The sequence below is a fragment of the Neofelis nebulosa genome, chromosome X (genome assembly GCF_028018385.1).
Source record: "Neofelis nebulosa isolate mNeoNeb1 chromosome X, mNeoNeb1.pri, whole genome shotgun sequence".
NCBI classification, from domain to species: Eukaryota; Metazoa; Chordata; class Mammalia; order Carnivora; family Felidae; genus Neofelis; species Neofelis nebulosa.
Window position 1 is genome coordinate 31,692,806 of NC_080800.1, and position 18,550 is coordinate 31,711,355.

At 36.7% G+C, this 18,550-nt stretch overlaps 1 protein-coding gene across 1 annotated transcript in view; it reads left to right on the top strand.

Moving 5' to 3' along the window:
- Positions 1 to 18,550, top strand: part of CFAP47 (cilia and flagella associated protein 47) — a 540,470-nt gene that overhangs the window by 65,890 nt on the left and 456,030 nt on the right. The window contains exons 16-20 of the mRNA XM_058712583.1: positions 3,756 to 3,886; positions 6,861 to 6,983; positions 8,281 to 8,412; positions 11,186 to 11,263; positions 16,414 to 16,558. Of these exons, the coding sequence (XP_058568566.1) occupies positions 3,756 to 3,886; positions 6,861 to 6,983; positions 8,281 to 8,412; positions 11,186 to 11,263; positions 16,414 to 16,558 (609 nt within the window). The remainder of the gene's footprint in view (positions 1 to 3,755; positions 3,887 to 6,860; positions 6,984 to 8,280; positions 8,413 to 11,185; positions 11,264 to 16,413; positions 16,559 to 18,550) is intronic.

Consider the following 18,550-nt stretch of genomic DNA (forward strand, 5'->3'; position numbering starts at 1 on the left):
ATCCCCTCACTTTCAATCTGCAGGTGTCCTTGTATCTAAAATTAGTCTCCTGCAGGCAGCATACAGGTGGATCTTTTTTTTTTTTTTTTTTTAAATCCGTTCTGATACCTTATGTCTTTTGATTGGGGGATTTAGTAGTCCATTTACCTTCAGAGTGATTATTGTAAGTTATGGATTTGGTGTCCTGGTGTTATCTGTAGGTTTCATGTTTGTGGTGATGTCTCTGGTCTTTTGTAGTCTTTGCTGCTTTCCACTCACAGAGTCCCCCTTAGGACCTCCTGCAGGGCTGGCTTAGTTGTCATGAACTCCTTTAGTTTTTGTCTAGGAAAGTCTTTATCTCTCCTTCTATTCCAAATGACAGCTTTGCTGGATACACGATTCTTGGCTGCATATATTTCTATTCAGCACATTGAGTATCTCCTGCCACTCCCTTCTGACTTCCTAAGTTTCAGTGGACAGGTATCTTATGACCCTTATGTGTCTACCCTTATAGATTAAGGCCTGTTTTTCCATAGCTGCTTTCAGAATTCTCTTTATCTTTGTATTTTGTAAGTTTCACTCAGATATGTCATGGTGTTGGCATGTTTTTGTTGATTTTGAAAGGAGTTCTCAGTGCCTCCTGGACTTGGATGTCTGTGTCCTTCCTTATATTAAGGAAGTTCTCTGCTATAATTTGTTCAAATAAACCTTCTTCCCCTTTCTGTCTTCTTTTGGAATGCCTATGATAAGGATATTATTTGATTTCATTTCATTGAACCACTTAGGTCTCTAATTCTTCCCTCATAGTCTAGTAATTTCTTTTCTCTCCTTTTCTCGGCTTCATCATTTTCCATTATTTTATCGTCTATTTCACCTATTCTCTGTTCTGCTTCTCTCATCCTTGCTGTCACTGCATCTAGTTTAGTTTGCATCTCATTTACAGCATTTTTAAATTCATCATGACTATTTCTTAGGTCCTTGATCTCTGCAGCAATAGATTCTCTGCTATCTTCTATGTTTTTTTCAAGCTCAGCTATTAGTCTTAGGACTGTTATTCTATTTTAATGTTCACATATATTGTTTATATCTCTTTTGAGCCATTCTCCAGCTGTCATTTCTTCCTTGAATTTCTTTTGAGGAAAATTACTCCATTTCATTATTTTGGCTGGTTTTATGTGTTTTAGTAGCTTGTTCTGACTCCTGTACCTGTGAATACTACTATATTAAAATGCAGTCATACTGTCTAGAGCCTGGCATGTCCAAAAGTGTTTTTGATGTGTGTTGCATGCTATCCATTGTTGCATCTTTGGTTGCTTTTTCTCACTGCTTATTGTGGTGGATTTGACTTTCCACCAGGTGTTCTTTGATTTTTTTCATTGAAGTAACCCTGGAAAAAAGGAATAAGTGGGCAGGTGAAGAAGTCTTATCCCATACAAAGAGAGAAATGACAGGGGTTGAAAAAAAATACCAGGCAGAGAATCAAAGAAAGTATAAGCCTTAATCTAGAGAGAGAGGAAAATAAAGAAGAAAAACGTACAGAAAAGGTATAAAAAAATTGAGTAAAAATGCCTGATGAAGCAAACAAACAACCAGAAAAGAGAATGAAAAAAAAAATATATGTATACACACACACACACACACACACACACACAGACACAAAATAAGAATTGATCAAAAATCAAATCAGACACAGACACAAAATAAGAATTGATCAAAAATCAAATCAGGATCTCTGGGCCTGATTCCAGTGGAAAGAGGTTTAAGAAATGGGGGGTGGTAGAGGGAAAAAGAAGAAAAAAGAGAAGTAAAAGAAGAGAAAAAAATAATAAAAGAATTAAAAAAGAAACAGACTAATATACAAAACATCGGGATAGTTGTCTCTTGGTGCCTGGGGGCTGTTCTGGTCTGGAGCAGAGGCCATCTGGTTTGGTTGGGGTCAGTCCTGCTCTGGTAGATAAGTAGTTACCCAGCACAGAGTGGCAGGGTTTGGTATAAGTGGGTTCTGTCCCCACTGGGGGCCACTGTGGTGTTCTCTGAATCCCAGCCATGTTGGTGATGGGGCAGAAAATGGTAACACCCCAACTCTCTTCCCCAGATAGGGTGTCTCAAACCATGCTGTTCAGGCAGCCCTCACATAATAGTGCTGGCGGGCAGCTTGTCCTGCTCCACAGTCTCCTGTGCCTCCTAGGTGCTCTGCTCGGATTCAAACCTGATGCCTTAAAGGATCCTGCACCACAAAACCCAATTCTGGAATAGCGCCAGTCTGCCCAGTCGACAAAGAGCCTCTGGTTGGCGCCTGCAGGGTGTTTTGTCCTTGGAGGGGCAATAAACCCTCTTCCTACAGTACTCGAGGGAGGGGACTGCTCTTGCCCAGTGTGTCCCTGAGATCACTACAGCTACCAGGGGCTGGCTCCCCTCCCCTCCCAGGCACATGCAAACAGCTGGCTCTGGTCCAGAGAAAGTTGCATACCCCTGAAAACCCCTATCTTCACTTGTAAGGTTGTTTGCAAAGTAGAAACTGTCGCTCTCTATATTTTTGGTTCCCCAGACTATGGTCTGGAGATGTTTTTCTCTTGTCCAAATACAATCCCACACGTCTCCAGCCTCTCCTCACTTCCTTTTGTCTCTCCACAGAAGGGGTCCCCTCCCCTCCGTACCTATGCCATCCGTTCTCCGTTTTATCTCTTCCACTTTGCAAACACACGCTTCTGTCCCACTAAGCTGTCTCTTTCCACCTGTGGGGATCCTTCTGCCCCTCAGCAGATTGATTTCCTGGGTGTTCCAGATGACCTGACTTCAATTCAACTGTGTTGGAGGGATGAGGGGGAAATAATGATCCCCCTACTTTTCCACCAGCTTGATTCCTCCCAGACAAATATAATCCTGATGGACGCCACTAGACTGTTAGTTTTTCCCTGAGCAGTTTCTTTTCTCTTTATAAATTATGGTGCCTACCATAGTATTGGCACTCAGAAGTATTAACAATAGCATCTGGCACTGGGTGTTTTCGTGGCATCACACACTATGGTAATTGCTTTACATGTCTTATTATCTCTCTACTTGACCACTACAAAACTAAGAGGTACGCACTGTTTTTAAATTTATGGAAACTGCCATCGCATGAAAATGTACCTAACCCTAAGGCAAAATATATATGTGACACTCACTCATCATTCTGTTTAATGTTCCATGCATTTGAATTTTCCTTTGGAGGAAGAACTTGTAAGTCATTCTTTCCATCAAATATTATTTTCTTACTCCAAAGGAAATGATGAATTTAAACAGATAAAGCAGCCCACACCAAATGTGCCTAATATCTCCTGGGTTCTCAATACATTTGAATTATAGAAATGTGTTAATTACTGGTAGCAATATCAGAAGTTCTATCTCTAGGACTGTGAACACATAAAAACAAAAAAGCCTCTGGTAATTGTAATTTTTTACTCTGAAAACTGAATGAGTGATGTTAATAAGTATTTCAGAGTGTTGGGACACATGAAGGAGAAAGTTTGCTAAATACTGGCATACTTTTTGTCAAATATTTTGATCTGCTTAATAAAATTGGAAAATAAGGTATGCATGTTAGCTTTTAATCAAATTCTCTAGGTCTGTACTCATTTGATAATCTCTCATATAGTATTTCCCTATATTTTGAATTTAATTTAAATAATTTGTTATATAATGTCATTACATTTTTATGCCAGCTCTTATTTTGGATATTAAAATAAATACAATTAAAATATGGTCCATATCTGTTCTTTCTAAATCCTCTGTAGGCACTGTTGAACCATATTCCTCCTTGCAATGTGAAGTAACTTGGCAGCCAGGTTTCAGTTCTCCGGAAAGGGGAGAATTTGTTCTTCACGTCAATGAAGGAAACACAATGACCCTAAAATGTGTTGCACAAGTAATGATTTCCATTGGATATGATTTTTATTTTGAAGACTCTAAATTGGTCGGGCATATATATGTGTGTATAGTTAGGTATATATATATTAGTAAAACTGATTTTCCTTTCAGTATTTTTTTAACTGAATTACCCATCCTCTTGGTACCACTTCTCTACCATAAATGAAGACTTTGCTAAAAAATGGTATTGTGTTACCTAGAATTAACTCAGAAATCCAAGACTTTGATGCCAATGGTACTAGATTGTTATTAGAGCCTTTATAAACATAAAATAGCATGAGAGCCACTTAACAATTACTTCATTAAAAGAAAAGAAAAATGGAAAAAATTGTGTTTTTGTCCTACTATAATGCCTTGTTAGAATTCTAGTAGTAATTAATAACTCAGTGTGAAATGGATCATGTAATTTACATAGTAAGGAGATATGGAAATTCTTATTTTTATAGAACATACTGCTTAATAAAAATGAGCAAAGTTAAAACTGCAGTATGTTGATTTTAACATTCTGTGGTAGAGCCCAGAAGGCCTTAAATTCATGCCTTGTCATCACCAAGAATCCACTTTACTTGTGTACTAAATTTTCTTTCCAATATTGGTAGTAATTTAACAAGTCAATGCTGTTTTATTACATCTCGTCTCTATCTCCAGGCCATGATCATGCTCTTAAATATTTTGGCTATGAAGGACCTCATAGCTTTAAGAGATAAGAGATTCATCCACTTTAATGATGGCATCAATCAGTACAGTCTTTCCTCTGCTCTAGGCTTGAAATCAGCAGGACCTTACTTTTTTCCCTATGTTTAAATTACTTACTGTTCTTTAAAAAACTTTCTATTGAAGTATTTAGTATACACACAGTATATATTATACATACAGAAAAGTATATTATGATTTCCATATTGTTCAGTCTTTACAGACTGATGGCACCTTTGTAACTCACACCCAGATTAACCAGATCAAGAAATAGCATATGACTAATATTCCACAAGAACCATCCTTCCCTCCCCAATTTACAGTTCTAGTCACTCCATCCCTCCCAGAGTCATCACTATTCTTACTTCTAAGGACATAGATTAATCTTTGTTATGAGCTTTATTTAAATGTAATCAAAACATGTGTTCTCTTTTATGTCTGGCTTCTTTTGTTCATCATTAGGTTTGTGGGCTTTGTCTATTCTGAAACGTGTGGTGACAGTGTATTCATTCTCATTCCTGAATAGTATTCCATTGTGTGACTATACCATCATTTTTCTATCACACAGCTGATGGGGATTTGGATTGTTTCAGATTTATCACTACTATAATAGTGCTTCTGTTGACATTTTTATAGATGTATTTTGGTGAATATATGCACATAGTTCTTTAACTGTTGCTTTCATAACTGTGTATGACAAAGTTACTAATAGAAATTTGCTCACATACCCCATGTGTATTTTTTCTAACAGATAAAAGATGAACAATTTAGTAGTTTAGGCTTTGCATTAGTAATGTCATTTATTAGTTACTTTGTATCAGGCAGGATGCTAAATGCTATTCATGTATTTTCTAATTTAATCTTTACAACAACTCTGTAAGGCTGTATTTATGACTCAGTTGATGGATGAGGAAATGCAGGATTAGGGTGGGTAATTAACGACGGTGAGTTCACACATGCAGTAAATGCTCTAGATGGAATTTCTATCCAGATCTCTTTGCCTCCACAGTCTTTGCTGTTACCCTTTGTTAAAATGTGTCCACTTTCCTACCCTAGGATTGCTTAAAAATAAAGTCTGAGATCTCAATAATGGGTTAGGTTATTTTATGATAAATTCTTGACATCCTTAAAGTTAAATGAATTGTGAAGTGTTTCTCTTAAGAAAGTAAAGATGGAGGAACATGAAGTGATTAAATAAAATGTTCATTGTCATTAATTTATGAAGTATTTAGTTGACCACTTTGTTATGTTAGCTTTGTTTATTTTTTTAATTTTTAAAATGTTTTTTTTAACATTTTATTTATTTTTGAGAGAGAGAGAGAGAGAAAGAGAGAAAGAGAAGTGAGCAGGAGAGAGGCAGAGAGGGAGACACAAAATATGGAGCAGGTTCCAGGCTCTGAGCTATCAGCACAGAGCCTGACATCGGGCTAGAACCCACGAACCGTGAGATCACAACCCTAACCCGAAGTCAGACGCTTAACTGACTGAGCTACCCAGGCGCCCCTATTAGCTTTGTTTACAAATCTATTATTCCAATTTCCCAAGTCATATTCTTCAAATAATTATAAGAAAGTATTAAAACCTCCTAAGACAATAAATAATTCATCATAGATAGAGATAATAGGACGTGGTATAAAGAGCACTGAATAAGGAATTGGACTACTTGAGTTCCAGTTCCCCTTTGTTATTGTTTCCTTTCCTGTGAAATAGGAGAGATAGATCATATCAGCATTTTCACAGAGTGTCCTATGATACTGTAGTTGGGGAAGTTATTTGTGCAGGGTTAAGGAGGAGTTCTGTGCCTAAGTAACTCTGAATCACAGTGAACTACCTCATTCTCAGATAAGCAAAGTGTGCATTATCAACATATTAAGTGCTAAGAGAAGACTTCTAGTAAAAACGTGTCAATATAATTTCATTTGGCACACTATTTCCTATGCTAGGGGACTCTTGAACTCTTTACTTTTGCAGAGCACATGGTAACACCCTGTACATGGTTGGATAGATGATTTCTAAGATCTCCTTCAGTGATTAATCTACATGATTCTAAGTCTCATATTTACTTTCTCCATTGAGTTGTCTTAATCCCCCTGCCTTCCTCTGTTTAGCAGTACGTTTTAGATCTTCCATTCTATTTTTCCTTTCTCTTAAGTACATCATAACATTTGATAACACTTCATATTCTAGAAATTTCCATGAAGCTGAAAAAATTTGAGTCATTTGGTAGGGGATAAAAATATTTATTATTATTTCTATCATAACTTCTCTTTTATTATTAGGTTGGCCACACCAAGGTCGTATTTTTGGAGCCAAGGATCCTCTTCAGTAATAGCCCTCAAGGTTTAACAACTTGGAGGAAAGCGATTCTACACAATGTAGGACAAAACCATGCTTATTTCAAGGTAATGTAGAATCTTGGGATCTTGTTTGGAGCATATCACATTATAATTTGAATTAATCTTTTGCCATGAACACTGTAGTGTTGCTTTATAAATTGGCTGATGCTAATATTAGTCTCATAATATTTCGTATGAGACTTATCTGAGTACATTTCATCTACTTTGTCCTTGTAATTTCCCACAATAAGTTTTTCTCCTTTTTTTCCCTCCCTTAGTCTGTCTTTTTCTTCTTACCCTTCTTTTTCTTCCTGTCATTTTGTCTTATTGAAAAGATAATTTGAAAAAATAACACTTCAGAAAGTATCCATTGTTGCTATTACAACTCTATATTTAATTACATGTTTTTCCTTCTTTCTTCATTTTCACTCTATCATCAGGACTATTATGGTAGAAACTGGGACCTAGAGCAAGATCCTTCTAAAGATACTCTTTTTATACTTGTTGTTCCTGATTTGAATTACAGGGTGAGGGGTGTTTAAAGTGGTGATAGAATTTTTTTTGCTTAAAAATATATTAAGATCTCCCAGTAGAGGTTAGTGTTTGAAACTTTTCATTCAGGCTTTGTATCTACATGTCTTCTTCTGCCCAAACGAAAAGAAAAAAAAACAAAAACAAAAACAGAAAAACCCAGATACCTTTATCTATTCTGTTGCTTGAAAACTACTTCTGAGGTCTATTTGCTCCTTCATTCCAAAAATACCTTAGCCAATTTTCCTTTAAATTATTCTGGCTTCAAGCATGGTAGATACTCCTAAATTAGCCTCTGAGAAACCACACCATAAATCCTTTGGTAAGGTGCTTAGAACTTTTTCGAAGATCAAAATGATATCTTAGGCATTATGTTATCAAGGAGATAACAGAGAAGAGGAGGGTTATCATCTTGCTCTCCTCCCCCCGCCCCCCCCCCCCCCCAGCCCTGTAATGTTGCTTTCAGTATTTACTGTCAGGAAAAAGACAAACTATCAAAGTAGTATCTAGAATTTTGTCATCTTCTCTAACAGATATGTCTCATCCTTGTAAGTTTTGCAGTGTCTTGAAAACGTTCCAGACAATAAACTTCATCATCTTTTTTTCAATTGGATGCCACCACTACCGAAATTTCTGTTTCCTGGGTTAGGGCTACAAACCCTTCTTGAAGTTTATTTGTGCGTCTAGTGTTTGAAAACTTATTACAAAATCATCTCATGCTCTGTGCCCAGGGTCCTCTCTCTAGGTAGTAGTTTGGAAGCTTTCTTATGAAAGCTTCAGAACAGTAACTTTAAAGGGATAATGTAGCATTTCTGCAAATTTTCACTTACAGGTTTGTGACCAGAGTCTTTTGTCTACCATTAATATTGTTCCATCACAAGGAATAATTCCATTTGGGGAACTAACTGTTCTCAATATCTCCTGTACACCAACTGTAGCAGAAAAATTTGATACAAGAGCAAAGGTATGTTTATGCATATATGTATTCATACCTTATGTATGTCTATGTGGATTTGTTTGGTTGTTTTTAGATATTTATAATAGTAGGTATAATACTGTAAAATGTTGTGTGTGTTTTATTCTTAGAAAACTTGTTTTAATGATTTCTTCTAATGGGAATAGGGTTTAATGGTTTAATGGTTTATGATACTAATCAATTGGTTTTAAAATTTGTGTTATTTTTTTTAGCAGTTGAGTTACCTCTAAAATATGCAGTTTTTAGAGGTCTGTGAAATAAGCAACTTTACCTGTATAATCTTATAGAAATGGTTAGCAGAACCTGGCAAGAGGATTTGTAGAAAATATTTTGGTGAAAGTTAGTAATGGAAATTTCTACTAAGTTGAAATGGATACCTTTCATCAGTATGAGGCATTTTTCACATGAAATTAGAATGATGTTTGGTGTTTCTAAGTTGTGCTAAGTCTTCATTAGTCATAGAGGAAAGGATGACTTTTTTACATGACATTAATTAGATATTTGATTTAACTAGATACCTTAAGAAAAATTAATCAATTTTGGAATGTTAATTCTAAGTAGCTTCAATGACTTTATGAATTGTAGGCAAATTCTATATGGTGTTAACATCTATATTTTATAGCATGCATAAAATGTGTACCAGTTTATATTCTTAGAGCTATTTAAATAGGAAAAGATATTACCTTGATTTTAGAGGCTTCTCTAAGTGATCGCTAAACAGAACAAATAAAACATAAGACCAGTCTCTGATAAATGTTATTATAAACTCAAGGAGTGGAATACTCTTTTTTAAAAATTTTTAATGTTTATTTATTTTTGAGAGAGAGAGAGAGAGAGAGAGAGAGAGTGAGAGAGAGAGTTGGGGAGGGGCAGAGAGAGAGGGAGACACAGAATCCAAAGCAGGCTCCAGGCTCTGAGCTGTCAGCACAGAGCCAGGTGCGGGGCTCAAACTCACAAACCGTGAGGTCGTGACCTAAGCTGAAGTCATACGCTTAACTGACTGAGCCACCCAGGTGCCCCAAGGAATGGAATACTCTTGATATTCAGTCTAATGATCAACTGTGTATATTTACTTACATTAGAAATGATAGGTACACTTATCAAATCAAAATGAATAGTTTTGGATATATCCTCTATTTTATCCTTAATTTCCCCTAACAGTTAATTTTTAAATAATTTGACAATATTATTAATGTGATAAACACCAAAAATTGTCCCAAATAAACCATCAAATGATTGTATCTTACTTTTAAAAAGAAATATGTATTGAAGGGTGTTTATAAATTATATATTGTGGTATATGGTCTGAGATTTCAGCAGAATTTTTTTATATAATATTCTGGAAAACATAAAAAATAATGCCACTAAAATACAGATTTTACTAAAAGATTAATTTCTACTGTATTTTAGAAGGTTATGCTGTTTTTACAATGCTTACCTTTTTAACAAAATATAATAAGATTCATTTATTCATCCGCTCAACACATATTTCCTGGGCACAAATTTTATGTTAGTTTCTGTCGTAGATTCAGTGGATGACAAATGATGTGGAGGTGGGTAAAAAACAGCCCTGAAAAGTTGAGATTATGTATGGGGTTCATCAATGAAGAACATGTTGATTTGTAATTTCCTCTGAATCATTAAATGATGCTTTTTATGATTTTAGTCAAGTATTTTGTTTTTATAGTATATATTCTTTAAATAAAATTTGGAAGTTGTATAATATTATGAATATACTGATTTAGTTAATAAAATTAAATGGCACATAGCTTTCCCCAATAATTTTGAACAAATGATAATTTGGAGTTTATTTGTCTATGTACACTGTCACTGACTTTCTGTAGAAAGGGTACAATATATTCATATCATACAATATACAGAAAGTATAGTGTCACTGAGTTTCTGTAGAAAGGGTAAAATACATTTATATCTCTTTCTTAGATATATATTTAGATTTAAATCCAGACTTGTTATACTCTATTCTTATACAGGTAAGACTTTCAGCGAATGCTGTTATTGTGGTTCTGAGATTTTGCTTAGACACTTTAATATTCAGTTAATCTACATTTCTAATTTTGTAGGAATTCGTGAAACGAAATTCTTATTTCACTATCTTAATTTTCCCGGAGGCAGTTGAGTGTTCAGGTAGTCCTTTGTTCAAATTTAGCCACTGCTGTTCTGAGACATCAAGAAAAAAGCAAAATCCTCTGCCTCTCTGAGCCTCAATTTTCCTGAGTTGGAAATTAGGATGTTCAGACCTCACAGGATACTGAGGAATAATAAGGAGACAATGTATTTAGCACGATTCCTGGCCCATTTACTCAGCAATGTTTTTTAGCTACTTTCATTATTATGGTCATTGTGGATGTTAGTGTCTCGCCATGGGAAGAAGTGTTTGTACTCAGTGCCCTGTCTGTTTTAATTTTGAATAATCTCTTGAAATTAGGTAAATATAAAAGGGATACAGGGAGTGGCAATAACATCTAGTCACATGGGTAGAACTCTGTCATCAAATTCATAAGCTGTGAACTGGTCCTGCTTGTGGTGTAGGTTTTTGAGAGTTGAACATTCATTCATCTTAGGAACAAATTCTGCATAACAAGAAATGCGATGACAACTGCCAGAATAAATCTTGTGACATTTATAATATGGTATGAGTATTTGAATTTTAAAATATTACGAAATGCCAGGTAACACTTTAGCAAGATGCGAGGAGATTTTAATGCGGTTTCTACAAAGTTTTATATTTCTCTTAAATAAGGTTGCTATTCGCCGTGCAAATGTCATAGACCTTAGGATTGGTGGATCTGTTGAGATTGCTGATGTGGAAATTAACCCGGTGAGTATGTTACCTATTTGTGGAACTGGTTTATAAGTGTGGTGACTTGTGTTTTGTGTCCCTAGTCAACCCATTTATGTTTAAAAATACTTTATTATATAATACTTTGGCACATCGAAATTTATATATGTAGTATAAGTGATGAAGCATAATATGAAATGAAGGTTTAATTATTTACCACTGAACGAGGTGGCTGGGTGGCTAGACACAGAAGCTGAAGCAGACTCCAGGCTCTGAGCTGCCAGCACAGAGCCCGACACAGGGATCGAACTCTCAGACCGCAAGATCATGACCTGAGCTAAAGTTGGATGCTCAACCAGCTGAGCCACCCAGGCGCCCCTGGCTCGTTCATTTTTGAGCTTTGTAACAAACATGTGCTGTGTGTAGTCTTTGGTGAGTTAGTTTTAACTGACTGTTATATTTGCAAAGTTTATCTAAATTGTGTGTAGCTGTATTTTTTTCCTTCTCACTTCTGCTTAGTAGTCCGTTATGTTGTAGTAGACCTGTTGTAATTTGTAGATCCATTCCGCTGTCCATTCAATGAAGTGTTTCTGTTTTCTGGTTACTACAAACATGACAGCTGGGAACATTTGTGTACATATCTTACAAGGTACAAATGCCAGTGTTCCTCTAGGAGTGGAGTTGCTGAGTCGCAGAATATGTGCATTTTTGGCTTCACAAGATAGTTTCCATATTTTCTTCTCAAGTTTCCAATACCCCACATCCTTTTTTTCCATAAGTTGTATTGTAAGACTTCATGTTTATCTATCTATTAAGTATAAAATGATATCTCACTGTGGTCTTGATTTGCATTTTCTGAACTATAGTTGTATATATGTATGTATGTATTTTTAATGTTTCTTTATTTTTGAGAGAGAGAGTGTGCAGGGATGGAGGAAGGGCAGAAAGAGGGAGACACAGAACTCGATGCGAGCGACAGGCTCCACACCGTCAGTACAGAGCCTCATGTGGGGCTCGAACTCACGAACTGTGAGATCATGACCTGAGCTGAAGTCGGATGCTTAACCGACTGAGCCATCCAGGCACCCCTAGTTGTGTTTATTTTTTAAATCATTGCTCTGTACCCTGCTAAAACTCTGTCCTACAATTGACAGAGTACATACACACACATACTTTTTTTTTTTTTTTCCCCTGGCAAGTCTCTCAGGAATTAAGTCTGGTCTCATCTACCCAAAAAATTTAACTGTAATCCTTCAAAGCAGGCTCATATGCCCCTCCATTGTGGAATTTATAACATGTTACAAACATCTTAAACTCTGGGAACATCTTCATCATAGCATTTGTCCTATTATTTTGAGGTCATCTGCACATCTGTTTTTGTCTCCCACTAGTACTGCAGCACCTGACACCATTCTGGTGCTGAATTAAATTGAGCAGATCTTGATGAGGCTGCCAGTGCCTCCAGTAGGGCCTCATTTCTATTCTGTACTTTAATGGCATCACCACAATTCTAGTGTCTTGCTTTAAGTTATAATTTTCTAACTAATTTTTTTTTAATGTTTGTGTATTTTTGAGAGAGAGAGAGAGAGGGAGGGAGGGAGGGAGGGAGGGAGAGAGGGACACACAGAATCTGAAGCAGGCTCCAGGCTCTGAGCTGTTAGCGCAGAGCCTTAGGTGGGGGCTTGAACTCAAGGACCGTGAGATGATGACCTGAGCCGAAGTCAGACACTTAACTGACTGAGCCACCCAGGTGCCCCGTTGAGTTATAATTTTCTAACCTTTATTTTATTTGGTGTTGAAGACATGATAAGTCCACATCAATTGGCATATACTAGGCTAGCTTGTCCAAGACTGTGGTGATTCTTCGAGACTAAACCCTTAGTATCCAGAGTGCTTTTTTCCATTGCTATAGTGTTTCTCCTTGAACAATATTAGAAGTATATGGAGACTTTTACTATTTAATTTCCACACCCTAAAGGAATTTGTGGCATGCTTTGCATGTTATGGTACAATCGAGTAATTTTTTAAGACTTGATATTAATATATATCAATATTCCTTAATATGTTGAATTTTAAGCATAGCTGCCTAGCTGCCTTTTAAAAATAATATTCTGGCATCAGCAGATATTATCAGTAATACATGTATTTATTTTTATTTTTTAAAAGATTTTTAAAGTTTATTTTTGAGAGTGAGTGAGCACGGGAGGGGCAGAGAGAGAGGGAAAGAGAGAGTCCCAAGCAGGGTACACGCTCTCAGCACAAAGCCCAACGTGGGGCTCAGACTCACAAACCATGAGATCATGTCCTGAGCTGAAATCCAGAGATGGACGTTTAACCGACTAAGCCATCCAGGCACCTTTGTCAGCAATACATTTAATAACTGTATGGCATGGAATATGTATCTTAAAAACAATTATGAAATTTTATCCAAATGAACATATGGACAAGACCGGCATGGCAAAAGAGGAGTGATTTTTGTGCATATACAAAGCATCAGACTTTTACTACCCATATCGGATTTTACAGATTTCACCTGTAGAATTAGGTTGACATTATAAGTGAAACAGATAGTGGCCATTTGACCGTAATGCAATATTTTCCTCAACATTTCTCTTTAATGTTATGTATAATTCTTTTACTTAGAAACTGTAAGGCTAAAATGTAGTAATTCTGCCAAAAGAGGAATCCTACAGAGTTTTGTGATGTCAGCACATGCTTGGCACGTCTGCTGAAGTTAAGATACATTCAATGGCACAAAAACAGACACTCAGATCAATGGAACAGAATAGAGAACCCAGAAATGGATCCACAAACGTATGGCCAACTAATCTTTGACAAAACAGGAAAGAATATCCAATGGAATAAAGACAGTCTCTTCAGCAGGTGGTGCTGGGAAAACTGGACAGCGACATGCAGAAGAATGAAGCTGGACCACTTTCTTACACCATACACAAAAATAAACTCAAAATGGTTGAAAGACCTAAACATAAGACAGGAAGCCATCAAAATCTTCGAGGAGGAAGCAGGCAAAAACCTCTTTGACCTTGATTTCAGCAACTTCTTACTCAACACGTCTCTGGAGGCAAGGGAAACAAAAGCAAAAATGAACTATTGGCACCTCATCAAAATGAAAATCTTCTGCACAGCGAAGGAAACAATCAGCAAAACTAAAAGGCAACCAACGGAATGGGAGAAGATATTTGCAAATGACATAACAGATAAAGGGTTAGTATCTAAAATCTATAAAGAACTTATCAAACTCAACACCTAAAAAACAAATAAACCAGTGAAGAAATGGGCAAAAGACATGAGTAGACACTTCTCCACAAAAGACATCCAGATGGCCAACTGACACATGAAAAGATGCTCAACATCACTCATCATCAGGGAAATACAAATCAAAACCACAATTAGATACCACCTCCCACCTGTGAGAATGGCTAACATGAACAACTCAGGCAACAGTAGATGTGGTCGAGGATGCGGAGAAAGAGGATCTCTTTTGCACTGCTGGTGGGAATGCAAACTCGTGCAGCAACTCTGGAAAACAGTATGGAGGTTCCTCCAAAAATTAAAAGTAGAACTACTCTACGACCCAGCAATTGCACTACTAGGTATTTATCCAAGGGATACAGGTATGCTGTTTCGAAGGGACACATGAACTCCCATGTTTATAGCAGCACTATCAACAATAGGCAAAGTGTGGAAAGAGCCCAAATGTCCATCGATGGATGAATGGATAAAGAAGATGTGGTATATATATATATACAATGGAGTATTACTCAGCAATCAAAAAGAATGAAATCTTGCCATTTACAACTACATGGATGGAGCTAGAGGGTATTATGCTAAGCGAAATTAGAGAAAGACAAATATCATATGACTTCACCCATATGAAGACTTTAAGATACAAAACAGATTAACATAAGGGAAGCAGGGGCGCCTGGATGGCTCAGTCGGTTGGGCATCAACTTCAGCTCAGGTCATGATTCACGGTTCGTGAGTTCGAGCCCCGCATCGGGCTCTGTGCTGACAGCTTGCAGCCTGGAGCCTGTTTCGGATTCTGTCTCTCTCTCTCTGCCCTTCCCCTGCTCGCATTCTGTCTCTCTCTCTCTAAAATAAATAAAAACATTAAAAAAATTAAAAAACGAAAAACAAAAAATAGCTGCATCTTAAACTCACCAAGTTGTGCACATTAAAAAAACAATACATTCAATAAACATGACTTACATATATTTAAGCTAGGTTTCAGGTACTAGAGATATAAAAATGAATCAGGCCTAAGGTCCACTAGGAGAGACAGATCTGTAAACAAATAACCAGTCTTTATGATGTAATGGTAAGTAAATATAAGGAAGAGAAGTAGTTCTGAGCACAGCATAATAAATTTTGGTTTATCTAACTGGGATTTGAAGGATACATAATATTTTATCAGGCAATTTCAAGTTAGAGAAAAGCCTTCCTAACAGAAGGGACACATTGATAAAGACACAGAGGGTGAAGCATCAGGTATTGGTTGGAAATGACAGGTCATATAGCTTGCTGAAATATGAAGTCATGGGGTAAGAGTGGAGCTAGGTGAGGCAGGGGAAGGTCAAGATGAGCTTTATGAGCCCTGCTAACAAACTTGGGCTTTGTGTGGAAATTGAAGGAGAATCATCACATTTTAAGATAGGAAGTGATATGATCAGATTTACGGTTAGTTTAATTTGTGACTTAGTTGTGGAGGGGAGAATTGGAGAAAGTTCAGGTCAGAAATGAAATGAAAAGTGATGAGTTACTAACTTCATACAATTATGTTAGGGATAAGAGGTGAAGGAGGCAGAATGAACAGGATTTGGTAACTGATTACGTATAGGAGGTAGGGGGAAGGAAGGAAAATGTGACCAATTTTTATAGCATACTGTAGTTAATGTCCTTGATAAGAAATAACAGTGTAAAGTTTTTATCAAGGTGTAACTAACATATAACATTATCTTAGTTTTAGGAGTACCACATAATGATCTGATATTTGTATGTGTCGCAAAATGATCACCATAATAAATCCAGTTAATGTATTTCACCAAGCATAGTTAAATACTTTTTCTTGTGATGAGAACTTTAAGATTCTTAAAGTATAATTTTTGGTTTACATTATTTTCATAGAATATTACTCTGCTTTCTAATTCTTTCTCTTTTTTAAATTTTAGGGCGTATTTAACTTCAGTGGTACCTATGTTGGCGCTACTCAGATTATTCCATTTATAATAAAAAACAAAGGTATAACACGTGCCAGAGTGGAATTTAATCTACAAGACTTTGAATATTTTTCTCTGGAGTTCCAACGTAAATTAGGTATATTTTTTATACTATATTAATACTCTTTTAAACAGTTTTAAGTTGCTTTAAGGTACGATTTTGAAAAATACTGTAAGTCAAGGGCAATTGTTCTTAAATGTTTTTAATTACTCAGTGCATGCTTTTCTTATGGGTTATACTCTATAAGTCATCATGGTTTTATTTCTGGAAACATACCAATATTAATATAAGAATATTTTGCTAATGCATAACATATAACTATGCTTATGAGTTGATTTAATATAGTTAGTTAAGACTGTTATGTGTAAGTATATATTATAAATGAAAATGAAATTATTAATTGCTAATTTTAATTGCCCAAGAATTTCAGGTAAATGTCTGTGGAGAGCTATCTGTTTACTCATGTATTAGGTATCTTTATGTCACATTAAGTTTAAAAGATAGGCACTTCTTTTTTTTTTAATTTTTTTTTTTAAGTTTTTAATGGATTTATTTGGGAAGAGAGAGCACAAGCAGGGGAGGGGCAGAGAGAGAGGGAGAGAGAAAATCCTAAGCAGGCTCCAAGCTGTCAGCACAGAGCCCAATGCGGGGCTTGATCTCACAAACTGTGAGATCATGACCTGAACTGCAGTCAAGAGTTGGACACTAACTGACTGAGCCACCCATGTGCTCCAAAAGATAGGTGCTTCTATAAAGACATTTCATTTGTTTACTCCAGCGGTTGGCACAGTAAGGCCTGTGGCTAAATCTGGCCTGAAATGTGTTTTTATACATAAAGTTTTATTGGAGTACAGACCCACTCATTTGCTTGCATATTATTTATGGCTCCTTGCATATTATAATGGCAGAGTTGAACAGTTGTGATAGAAACCATATGGCTTGAAAAGCCTACAGTATTTAGTATCTGGACCCTTACAGAAAAATCTTGCCAACCATTGGTTTGGTCATTTCTTCTTCCATAAATATTTGTTGAATACCAATTATAGGCTAGATACTAGACTTTGAGTCTTTAAAGAAAAGAAATTTTCTATGTTCTTAAGAAGTGAACAGTAAGTTTATCAGTCAGGGTCTCAGTAGTCAACAGATCACTCATTCAAAGGGTTTAACTGAAGAGAATTTAAGGAAGGAATTTATCTATGGAGGTGGGAGTTGGGTTAAAAGAAATCAATAAGGGGGGACACCCGTGTGGCTCAGGTCATGATCTCATGGTACATGGGTTTGAGCCCGCGTCAGGCTCTTTGCTGACATCTCGGATTCTGCACCCTGCTTTGGGTTCTTTCCCTCTCTCTCTCTGCTCCTCCCCCGCTTGTGCAATCTCTCACTCTCCCAAAAATAAATAAACTTAAAAAATCAACAAGGGATGGAAGCTACTATTACCTCCACACCTGAAGGAGTAAGAGGAGGCAAGATATTACTGGAGCCTCATGATCAGTGAAACTGAAAGAGGGACCAACTGATAAGAGCTTTAGCTGTAATGGAGTCCAGTGATTGCCAGAATGGTGGCCAATGCAGTAAAGACATGAGAGCATAAATACCCCCTACCTTCTGACATCCCACTGCTATGTCTCCCTGTGGTTGAACCGAATCAGAGGCAGAAGAACAACGGGGTCTAGCTGAATCGACCTGTAGAATTCAGGACAGAGCAGTACAGAGCAAGATGGCTATTGAATCTAAGTGATAAATGAAGACCACCTGTAACAGGACAGCTGGACAGAAAATCAGGTTATTACCATATAGCATGGCAGATGCTATAAGACAAGGCAGTACATGATGCTAAGGGAGCATATGTCAGGAAAACTCGTTGAGAATCAGTAGTAAGGAAAGATTTCTTGGAGAAGCTGATGCCTAATCTGAGTCTTGAAGAATGAGGAGGAGATACACAAGAAGAGGAAATATGTGAACGAGTGTAAGCAAAGGCCTAGAAATGAGTTAATATGGCAAGTAGTTCAGGATGTGTACAGCATGGAGGAACTGGACTGCACAGGCAAGTGAGACCCAGGTTACTAAGGATCTTTTCTGGACTTTTAT